Source organism: Carassius gibelio, chromosome A13 (assembly GCF_023724105.1).
Source record: "Carassius gibelio isolate Cgi1373 ecotype wild population from Czech Republic chromosome A13, carGib1.2-hapl.c, whole genome shotgun sequence".
Classification (NCBI taxonomy): Eukaryota; Metazoa; Chordata; class Actinopteri; order Cypriniformes; family Cyprinidae; genus Carassius; species Carassius gibelio.
The window spans coordinates 24,121,407-24,133,538 of NC_068383.1; the positions used below are offsets into that span (position 1 = coordinate 24,121,407).

Genomic DNA, 12,132 nt, shown 5'->3' on the forward strand with positions numbered 1-12,132 from the left:
AATCCTGACCTGTTGCTTCTCAAAACTAGAACAATCCCGCTTCCAGAAGATTCCCCGATAAAACATTGCTTCCCGGGGTTAAAATATACATTTTTAGCAGGGTTGCCTTGGTAAAATTCAGATTTTAGGGGCTAAATATCACGTTATTTGTATTGGGGTCGCTTCAACATGCGGACATGACAAACAACCACAGGCTTGTAAAGCTTAACATGAGTGTAATCCATTATTTGTAATAATATTCACTTCTGTTTCACTGCACATGTTATATCTCCGTTAATAACATCAATGGGTAGTGTTGATACCTCACTGACCTCTAAGGATGGGTTAGGAAACCTACAGATGTGCAGATTATGTGTATTCTGAAATTGGTGTCTTTGTGCCAATCAATACAAAACATTTTGTAACAATTTGTATGACGTATTACTCTTTTGAAGAAACTTTGTTTGGCTTCAAATCTCAACGAGCGGATAATGCTCCAAGTAATGATGTTTAGGTAGAATTCTTTCATGAGGAAATACTTCTTGAAATACTGTCTCTGATATCTTAAAGTCTAGATAACAAATTGAGTCCTCAGTGTGAAAAGGTGAAACAGCAAGTTCTACAATGTCCTTAAATTCACCGAGCACGTGCCACGCTGGTTCACTGGCAGGAACTTTGTGTCCCATTAAGAGAGGAAGAAATCTTAAAAGGTTCCAACTCTTGTGCGTGTTTCCTCCTATCGTTCTCTGTTGTGTAGGTTTGGGGCACAAGATGGGGACGGTTTGTCTTGTCAGTCCATTTAAATTGAAATGATGTTATTGCTTCATTCAAATTGGATAATGCAAAATATTTTTTGGAAATTAATACATTAAGACAGAGCAATCTCAACCGGTATAATCCCTTCAAAACTAATCGTGAACAGTATCAGGGGGAGAGCTTTGTGTCAAATTGAAATATGACAGATTTTCTGACAGCACACACTTCCTTTTTACACCAAAAGAGTTAGCCAATAATTTTTCTTCAATTTCTTTAAGATGAGAAGCATGAATTTCCTTGCTTCTCATTCAAAATGCACTGGATCACTTCTTTTGTTTGAATATCCAATCTTTCTGCAGTGCAAAATCTGCAAGAGTACTTACTGTGCAATACTGTGTGCGCCAAGATTGTCTGCTAAAACACAATGAACAAAGCCTTTCACATTTTCCCCCAATTTGGCAATTTGGCTTGTTCTAATATAATAAGTTCCTGTACTAAGGGCTTCAAAACATTTTCATAACCATAACATTTAGCATCATCGCTATGAATAAGTGCAGCTAAATATATATTAGACAGTGAGGAGTGACAGATAGCAGGTAAGTTACCCAATGTCCAAAATACCCCTCAGACCTTATACTTTTTTCTGGAGGTACCAAGGGGAACAGATTTCAAAGTCATCTATGTACAAAAAAAGAGAAATAGCACACTCTTTTGTCAACTGAAAATGTTCTTCGTAATTACTCCCATCATAAAATGACTTGTACTGTCTTTGACCAGACTGAATTTGATGGGGAGATTTCAAATTAATGGCAATATCCAAAAATGTTTCACAACTTAATATCTGCTGTAAGGATTTTAGTAAAGGGATGTATTGAAATGATTTTTTGTTTTGGGGGTCAAGCACAAGTTCCACAGGTTCAATATCAAAATGTTTTATAGTATGCCTTTCTCTTCCAAGCAGTGGAAAGAGGGCCTGGACTTCCAAGATAGTCTGTAATTGGATGTGATTTACAAAGAGCAAATACTAGATCTTTTACAACTGTTTCATCTACATGACTGTTACCATTCCGCAAGTGCTGAACTGTACTTTGATGGATAGGAGGGACAGAAACAGTGCTTATCAAATGGACAAACTCTTGCAAAAGTTCATCATCAGCAACACTAGATCAAGATAAATATGTTCGAGTTTCAACAAGAGAGAGGCTAGTTTGAGCTCAATGTTATGTTTCAAGTCAATGAAATGTTCCCCATCCAAAGACGTATCATTGAAATCTTCAATGATACGTCAATGATACGTCTGAAAGATGATGTGAAATATGGTTCAAGTATTCTTTTAACGTTGAGAAATGATTGCAGTGGCAAGTGAGGCATTTAAATGTGGTCGCTTCAGTTTGTGAAGGCTGATGAAATCTGGACAAATGAGTCAAAAGTGCCTTCCAAGTCTTGCAGGTGCATGGACAACTAAAATAGATGCAAGGAGAGGAATGGCGACGTCCATAGTGTCTGTGCTCAAGCTTATAATGTTTAAGAAGTTCAGATCTTCGTAAAACAGAAACACCACAGTCTTTGCATTTCCACATTCACCAGAAAACTAAGAAAGAAACATACAAAAAGAACCATGTTAGGCATTTGCAGTTTAAAGGAACAGGCCACCGTTTCTCTGTACTGAGATATGTTCTTCCCTGAGCTTTGACAAACTGATGAGTACCAGTCTGGTCTTTGTGCGTGCGCTCAGTCAAAGATGGACCCAAACGGGGTGAAGTTAGGAGCGACCAAGCTCTTCCACGTTTTCCACACAGTAATACTACGTGGACGTCAAAGTGCTCCCAAGGTGCTATTATGCCTTAGAATACAGTACCCCTTTTTATCCGCTTAAAAAATGTTTAATTTTGTGTAACTATACTTGGATCATGTAACTACTGTTTGGGTTCCTGGGAATATGCTGGGAAAGGCTAAATGCTAAAAACATCTTCATCTTTGGTCTTTGTGTTTGACTAAGCACACGCACAAAGACCAGACTGGTACTCATCAAGTCTAAGTTCAGGGAAGAACATCTCTCAGTAGGGACAAACAGTGGCCTGTTCCTTTAATGCTATTTTATAATGCAAGATCATCCTTTTGCATATTAGTTTAAATATTAATTTTTATTGGTGGTTACTTATTCAGCGGGAAGACGGCATTTACTAAACTGTCTAGATATTAATTAAACATTTGAGGTGTCCTTGGGCAAGACAACGCACCCACTGCCTGTATGAATGTAGTGTGTGAGTGGTTGGTGATGGTCGAAGGGACCGGTCGGTCTGCCCCTGAGCAATTGTGGCTACAATAGTAGCTTACCATCACAGAGTATGAACTGAAAGAATAATGACTACACTGTAGCGCTTTGAGAAGCTTGTGACACTGGATTGTAAAACGAAATACAAGTGTAAGGCACAATTATTATCATATTCATACAAATAATGTTCACTGCCTGGTGTGCATGTGTGGATCACCTACCAAATTCTGCAGCGGTTAATGATTCCAGAAAGAGGGCACCTGTAAATACAGAGGAAATGTCATGAATTTATAGGGGACAGTGATTATTATTTACATTAACGCTAGTCACTTTAACTATAACTTATGTAGTGTTTCTCTTTATTCAGTCATTGCTCTCACCAGTGCTACAAATACAATATGTGATAAATACATACAAGTAGTAAATAGTAAGTTAATATTACACTGTAAAAAATTTCCTGTAGAAATTACAGTAACTTACTGGCAGCAGTTTGCCAGTAACTTACTGTAAATTATACTTACAGTAAAAATACTGTATTCATATTAACAGTACTTTTTTAACTTGCTGTAAATGTATTTACAGTATAATATATTTTTACTGTAAAACAGTGTTAAGTTATATTCTCTATTGATATATTTTAATATAATAAAAATATTACTTTAACTTGTTGTCCACTTTTACTATTTATTGTAAAACTGTACAAATTATTGTATTTCAACAGGTCTTAGTTGTAAAAACTATAAAAAGAAACAAAAGACTGTTTAACTTCTTTTATTGATTTAATTGTTCAGTTGTAATACTTGAAAAAACATTTTAATTCTTGCAGATTGTACTTTCAGTTTTCCAAAAACTTGAAAACATTTCATTTATACATAAGTTTCATATCAAGAGCAATTAAAAAAACCAGACATGAACAGATTCAGTCATAAGAACAATCTTAAAAATTAACAAATTCAGAAAACTCCTGTGAATGTATTTGGTCTTATTAGCTTAATAGTTTTGCCAGCTGAAATCCAGAAACTCCTTAATGAAGGAGGATACATGAGGGTTCAGGCCAGAGTTCTTCCTTTGCACCACCTTCCCACTTCTTTTGCTGACCTGGAACTTTGAGGAGCACTTGCTGTTGTCAGGGTTAATCCTCACGATGAACCTTTACATAACAGAAAAAAAAAATGTTAGATCATTTGATGTGAAAAATGTCTAACAAAACAACCAAATACTCACAACACAACCAAATACAGTAATGCACTAAAAATGGTACAGGACACAATGGAAATATTTTCAGGGGACCCCAATAAGTGAAGAAACCGGATAGGGCATGTTTAATGCTCAATGTCTACTTTTTTTTTTTTCTTGCAAAACATACAGAGATGACATGTTTATGACATACAACTTTGTATACAATATATAAAATGTAAAAGAACATGAGGGTAAGATATTAATCTATACATCAGTAACATTGTAAAAAAAAATTTAATGTTATGTTTTCATAGGTAAGAAATGTTAGGTAATGTAGGGTCCAAAGATGAAACAGAAATTTTTAAAGTTGAGACACTCATACACAGATAAATAAAGTTTTTGTATAAAATGTGTTTATTTCCAACAGTTATGTTATCAGCAATAATATGACATTTATGTCCTAAGAACAGCTATTCAGCTGATAGACACCATGCTGCTTTGTCATGAGAACATCCTAGGTCATGGCTCATTCACTCATTTCTAAATTAGTCCACTAAGACAGTTCACTTGAAGCAGTGATTGATTAATTTTTGTAGTCCACGTAATGGATGACGTCGACTCGTCGTTGCAGCACTAGGGATTATGCTCAGTAATCTGCTTTTCCTGCAGTTCCTGGATGTCAATGTTGAATCTACTTTCAAAATGTAACCACTGAATTGGTGGAAGCGAATTTGTAAAGCGAAATAAAATGGACTGAAAATTGCCAGTTGAATATTATAGGTTGTATTTTTAAACAGTTTGAATATTTTGGAAGTTAAATATGAAAGGTGAATATGGATTTTTGAATTTGTATTAATGAAAATGTGTTTGAAATGTTTTGAATTTAAATATTCACAGCTTAAATATACAACCATGTTGAATTGCAGCCAATAAAAATGCAAGCCTTGATGAAACAATGCATTAAAATGCAAGCACGGTTAATGCAATGCATATTTTTTCAAAATGGTGCAATTCAACAGGCTTTTTTTTATTTCAAAAACATTTGGCATTACCGTAATTCCTCAAATAAAAAACCGGTAGTCAAAATAAACACCAGGCCTCTTATAGTGCCGGGGGCGCGGTCAACACAGACAAATAAATGCCGGTCTTAAATAAAGGCCGGGGGAAAATTTTTGCAGCAGAGCCAGATAACGAACGTACATGCCCACTGCCGCATCGTTTCTCGTTCTCGAGTCAAGAACCGTTTGCATTGGTTTTCGGATCACCAGTACACTGAACAGAGAACCTGATGATGCTGCGCATGTGTGATTCAGCGTGAAGCAGACCGACACACAGATCGTCTGAACTGAACTGATTCTTTTGGTGATTGATTTCTGAACTGATTCTGTGCTAATGTTATGATCTCTGTCCACTGGAACTAATAAAAGCCTGCTTCAAATAAAAGCCTGTTACTTTCTGCAGTTCAGGTAAATAAAGGCCCCAGCTTTTATTTTTTATTTGTTTTTTCTATTTGCATGCGTTTTCTAAAAGGGAAAGTTAATCCAAAAATTTTAACTCTGTCAATAATTAACAGAAACGAAAGCGTTGGGTCACAAACATTTTTCAAAAATATTTTATTTTGTGTTCCGCTGAATAAGTAAGTGATGACAGAACTTGGGTGGATTATCCCTTTAATGTTTACCTAATATTATGACATAGTGCAAATTGTACTTACCTCTGAATGAACTCCAAAGTAGTGGCTGCTTCCACTTGGTACTCGATGTTAAGCACATAATAGCAACCAAAGAGAACAGCAAACGCAGAGGAAAAATCTGGTAGGTCAGTCTCAGGAAAGATGACTTTGCCTTCAATTGACAGCATCCATTTTTTGCTGTGTAGAACTGAATCCCCTAAAAAAAAAATAGTAATAAATTAATTTATAGTGCTTAACTTTGCAAAAACATTTAACATTTGATTTTATCATTAGTTTAAAAGGATAGTTTAGTCACCCTTGTTATTCAAAACTTATTTGAGTAGATGTTAAAAGGTTAGTTCACCCAAAAATACAAATTCTGTCATTAATTACTCACCCGTAAGACTTTGTTCATCTTCAAAACACAAATGAGGTTATTTTTGATGAAATACAAGAGCTTTCTGACCTTCCTACCTTTCTGGGCCTTGAAAGTTGCAATGACGCTGCTGTCTATCGAGGGGTCAGAAAGCTCTAGGATTTCATCAAAAATATCCTAATTTGTGTTCTGAAGATGAAAAAAGTCTTACAGGTTTTTGAACAACATGAGGGTAAGTAATTACTGACATAATTACAATTGTTGGGTGAACTAACCTAACTCTTTAAGCAGAATGTTAAACATGGAAATCTATGAATAAAGCAACATTTTTGTTTTTAAAAACCATCCTAGAGCTGCACGATTCTGGATCAATTGAGATTTTTTTAGTTTCAAATATTATTCTCTCACGATTCTGAACAAAAACTAAAAATTATATATAATTTACTAGAGGTTCTAACTAAATATTATTGCTGCAGTGTGCAGTCCATTTAAAATGTTTAATTAATTTGAATTAATTATTTAAAAAAGAAATCTGTTTTAATGAATGCTTCAATGACGGATTAATAAATACACCACTTGATCAATTTACTGTTACAATGAATTGTTCAATCTTTTTGAATGTATGATTCTATGTCAAATAACATTTTTCACTGTCACTAGTCCCCACCTAGTGGCAAAACATAAAAAGTTTTACTTTAAGTGCGAAGTTAGATTAAACAGCTGATTTGCTCTATTTTGATCATAATCTATAAACTTTTATCCCAGTACTTATAATTACAATATTTGTAACACTGAAATAATGATATTGTGTGGTTGAAAAGACTGCGGAGCTTTTTCTTACCTTAAATGACAACTACTTTCTCTACTTCAGGGGCAGCGCAAACGCAGATTTGAACGTTAAGATTTTAGTCAAAGGGTTGATAGACTCATCATTGACATTTATTTGTCTGAATCGCGATCACAATCTTTTAACGATTAATCGTGCAGCTCTAAACCATCTCTTAAACATTGCTAAGTCATGTTGTAAAGGATCTTACCAAGCATGATCAGCCTTGGAGTAGAAGGAAGTGAAAGACTGGTCTCTGCATCTTTTGGGGTGGTTGTGACCTACACACACACACACACACACACACAAACACAAAAGTTTTACTAACTGTCAGTTACAAACATTTTTGAATATATAAATGGAAAAAACTCACATCTGCTAAAAAGAACAGTGATTCCTCCTTTTCTTTGAAGTGGGCCATCATTAACAGAACCGCTGCAAGGCCTGGGTCAACATCTCTGCCCTCTCTGTCGATGTCTTTGAGGACTGCTCTAACTTCTTTTCCCCACCTGGACTGAAGATTTTTGAAGAAGCAGAGAATCCTTTCCCCTTTGGTACAAAGGGAGTCCTTAAATCTGATGTCAGGATCAATCCCAGTCAGTTCCTTAAAATGAGCGCATAAGAATCTCTTCGTAAAGAGAAAAGGCCACCTTGCCTGAAGATCTGAGATACTGGGTGGAGGGCTGGCATTAATGCTGTGACGTTGTGCAATGTATGTCATTTTCATTAATTCCTGGACTTTGCTGCGCTCGGCTGCACGAGGTCCTTCTTGGGAAAATAGACTAAGAATCTCCTGTCTCTTTATCTCTAAAGAATCAAAGGTTTCCCTTTCAGGAAGTTCAGTAGGGTTCCAGTTCACACAACCATAGCTATCCAGTTTAGCGGATTTAGATGTTGAAGGTTGGCAATCATCCACTTCGTCTCCTGTTCGTTTAGGTTTTCTAAGTCGAGCCATTGTATTGTTCCGGTTAAGATGTTCCACCCTTGTCTTCAATTGACACAACAAAGAGTAATAACCACAACCAATTAACTCTCCTTCCTCTGTTTTGTCACTGAAACTGTTTGGATACTTATGGATGATTGACTGTGCAACTTCTGAACATTGCCGCTTGGTTGGATTTAAACACACCTCTCTGATTGAATCCACAATCACCCTAACCATGTGTCTCCTATCTGAGGCTTCAGGTCGCTTTCCTTGTGCAAGACATGTTCTTAAATTTGGTGTCATCTTACTCCAGGGTATTTGAAACTCTGACACCCATGCTGCACTTTGAACTGGGACTGGAGTGGATATTGGACTCTGATTTGTAACTTGACTGGATCCATGACACTGCACAGGGAATGTTGAAGAGTTGGGACGGTTGCTTGGCTGGGTAGTTAGAATATTTTCATTGCCTAAATGAAATATCGAACATAACAAATTTAACAGATGTAGTGTAGAAACGTGAAATTATGAGTATTCACTAACAGTAAATTAATTATTTGACAAATGTATATATTTCTACTTCATTGATCATGCTAAAAACCCACATAAGCTGTTTTTACTACTGTATATTACAAAACTAAATGAAATATTGAACATAAAAATTTAACGTATTTAACAGATGTAGTGTTGAAACATGACAAAGTTTTTACTAACAGAAAATTGATTATTTATCAAATATACATATTTCTACTTCACTGATAATGAATATGGCTTAAAACCCACATAAACAGTTTTTTTTTTACAATTGTATATTATATTATATACAAATGACTAACCTCTGATTTTGAAAAAGTGAATTAATTTCCTGCAGTCTATTGGTGAAAGGAAGTCTTTGAGGTCATCTGATGTTAAATATTGGAGGTCATCGTCTGTTTTCACACCAATTCTAGTCAATTCTGATATAAGGTGGTTAAATTGATCATCATCCAGCATTGGGAGAACACCTCTAATGACGGCTTCCATCTTTTAGCTTCTTACCTAAGACAAACAGAGTGGTGAAGTGCAACAAAATTAGCATCAAATCGTTTGTATATTGGCAGAGGGTAATAGTCAGCTAGATTCTCTGCATTTACACATAAATAATGGGGACTTGACTCTTGTTGCAGAAAGTGTAAACCCAGATCAACAACTGGCACTGATTTACACTTTTCAACAACAAAGAATAATTTTGAGAAGTGTATCAGAATCATTTCAATTTTTCCGAATGTGTATACATCATCAGTTTGATCTACCACAACAACCATTGACGTCTGGTACTTGGTTCCTTTGTATGTAGCAGTTAATGTTACAAAGGTGGAGTCATGAATGCCTTGCATCCTTACAGCTTCCTGAATGTGGGTGTTGTATAAGTGACTTCGAAACTCATCTGCTTCACCTACTTGCACATTTGGAGGAAAGATGGAGCCAGCACTCAAATAGGCTTGCAATAGCTGATGTCTTTCAGCTAGTGTACTCCCAAGGTTTTTGAAATTTCGTAATTTTCTTGCACATTGTTTAAAATATGTGTGCTTGCTTTCAAACCGCAAGCTCCATAGTCTTATCAGTGGTCCGAATTTAAGTGTGAGTTCAGGGTAGTGAAGTAAAAAATGATGTTTTGGTTTCAGCGGTGCATCTGGAAACAAGGTAGCTCTTAAGTGCACATATTCTTCAGTCAGACATTTCATGTAGGCTACTTGATCATGATGAATTTTTGGTGCACATATCATTTCAACAAGCTCCCTTAACTTCAAGCACAACTGCCAAATTTCATCATCAAGTGGATTTTTTATTCGATCCCCAATTAGTAATGGGAGCAATCGAAGCAGACACCAGTTCTGAGCTGCATGTCCTGTCAACTTTCCACCATCAGGTTTTATTTCACATGGCTTATTATTCATGTCACTTCCACAGAACTTAAAGCTAGATATGTTTCTGTTCAGCTGAACATAGCTGAAGTGTTTCCCTACAGTGACAAGCTGTTTTATGTACAAAGCCAGATCTGTTGAAACAACTCCTTCAAAAAGATCATGTGCCAAACACGGAGGAAGCCCAGGATCACACACATGAAAGTGTTTTAGGCAGTTGAACACAGAGTCAAACTTAACACCATCACACATTTCCTGCCCTTCAGACATTGCCACACTGTTTTGGTAACTTTGTTTTGTTCTTGTTGGACCTAAGTCTGTGCCCTTGCCTTCAAACATGTCTCTGTTTATAAGACAGTAACGGCAGAAATGTCTACTCTTACTGAAATTCTCAGTAAACCCTCCGATGCTATGTGACCCCAAATTATCTCCAACAATGGCAATCACTGCTCCCCTCACTGTCTCTCCATTCTCCAGTACAATTCCACTTTCCTCCATGTCCTTGAGATCACTCAAAAGAGGTGTGAAAACTTGTTGCTGCCCAAAAAACTTAAAATCTTCCTCTCTACAAAGCATGACCAACTGCATAGGATCAATAGATGATCTATTATGGGGAAAGATTTCTGAAAGTGTCAAGTACACAGCAACTAGTTTGTGTTTTTTTCTTCCAGAGCCAAGCGGATTAACTACCTCGAATGCATCTTGATATAAAATTAGAGACACTACTGATGAAGACTCTTTAAAAAGAGTGTTTTCTTTAAAATTTCTCCCATCCCTTATATCCTCAAGTACATGGGGATTTTGTGTTGTTTGTTCCTTGGCCTTATAATACTGCTCTTTAACAGATCCATTGTTCAAAAATGCCTTCAGAGTGTCTTTTACTGGTATGTACTGACAAAAGCGCTCTTTCCCTGATGCATCACAGCCTAGGTACACCTGCACAGGCTCCACATAATTGAAATGTTTTTTGAAAAAGGACTTCCGAGTCTGATCTGACTTAAAATATCCCTCATTATACATCTTAAGTAAGTTTTCTTTAGATAAGCCACTTATTATTTCACTTATTTGACAGTCTGGAATTTTTAGCTTTGTCAATTCTTCATTAACTTTGGACAAGGTATGCATCATGCTATTTGTATGCACCTCCATGAACTCATCAATTAAAATCTGAATTGTTGTAGCTGGCAGAATCATTTTTGACTGCATCCTCAAATAAAATAAAGCCAAATTTGTCAGAAATTTGTCTTTGTCGAGCTGAATGGCTACACTACTCTCTTGAAATTCCACATCATCAAAGTCTTCAGTATTCACAACATCTGGCACAGCAACAGAAATCTCAGTGATATCTGCACAAACAGATTTCTCTAAATCGTTTTTATGTTTTCTACTGAGGTGTGCTGAAAATGACGACTTCACTCGAAAATATTTTTTACAGCCAGTAATTGGACATTCAATTTTTTTGCCATCTCGAATATGCCATTTTAGATGTTCACAAAGACTGGCGAATTTGGTCGACACGAACGCACAGCCTTCAACACTGCATCTAGAATTCAGATCTTGCTGTTCTGATCTGTTCGGATTTTTTGCGGACTTTCTGTGTTTGCGGTAAATGTGAGACTGAAGGGCGGAGAGGCTTTGGAAAGTGCATGGGCATTCGGGAACTGCACACGAAAACCTGAAGTTCGCCGTGTTTTTATGCCCTTTGGCATGATTAATAAAGGCGTATAATGTCTCCACAGAGACGCCACAGTGTTTGCACAAGAACATTGCCGGTTTTACTCTAGCACTGTATGCATGACGTGCATTTATATGAGGTAATCAGTTGTCAAGCGATAATAGCGGGACAAACCCGACTGAATTAAAACTAACTTAAATCCACGAAAGCTTTGTTGTTTGGCCAACAGTCACATGAACACTCACTCACCAGCTCCTGGCGTGGTCAAACCCAAGGCAGAGACCCGTTAATTTCCATATTTTGACGGTGAAACGTTCACAAAAGGGAAAGAAAGGAGAGAAATGTGAATGTTTGCACAGTTTCACCACAACTCTCTCTAGCTCTCTTCACAGCATAAATGTGAGGTGAATGCACTCCGTTAAGTGGCAGCATTCATTTTTTTTTATTTTTTATTTTTAGTTAAACCAAAGAAATAATATATGTAAAGTAAAAGGAGGAATATACACACACCTTAGCATCTGAATAGATCTTCTCGCATCTGTGTCTTCCTTTTCTTCTTTCTCCA

General features: G+C 36.5%; 1 protein-coding gene across 1 annotated transcript; it reads right to left on the reverse strand.

Annotated features, from left to right (window-relative positions):
- Nucleotides 1-6,758: 6,758 nt before the first annotated feature.
- On the reverse strand, nt 6,759-8,107 carry LOC128026702 (uncharacterized). Its single transcript, XM_052613969.1, has 2 exons — nt 7,437-8,107; nt 6,759-7,344 (listed from the first exon to the last, which is right to left on the reverse strand). The coding sequence occupies exons 1-2, from the start codon at nt 8,016-8,018 to the stop codon at nt 7,249-7,251; spliced, it is 678 nt and encodes a 225-aa protein (XP_052469929.1). The 5' UTR covers nt 8,019-8,107; the 3' UTR covers nt 6,759-7,248.
- Nucleotides 8,108-12,132: the final 4,025 nt, after the last annotated feature.

Excerpts from the sequence above, each read along its gene's own strand:
- LOC128026702 (XM_052613969.1), bottom strand. The coding sequence starts at position 8,018 with ATGGCTCGACTTAGAAAACCTAAACGAACAGGAGACGAAGTGGATGAT. Across the intron at positions 7,345-7,436 it reads CACTGTTCTTTTTAGCAGAT|GTCACAACCACCCCAAAAGA; the intron begins GTGAGTTTTTTC and ends GTGTGTGTGTAG.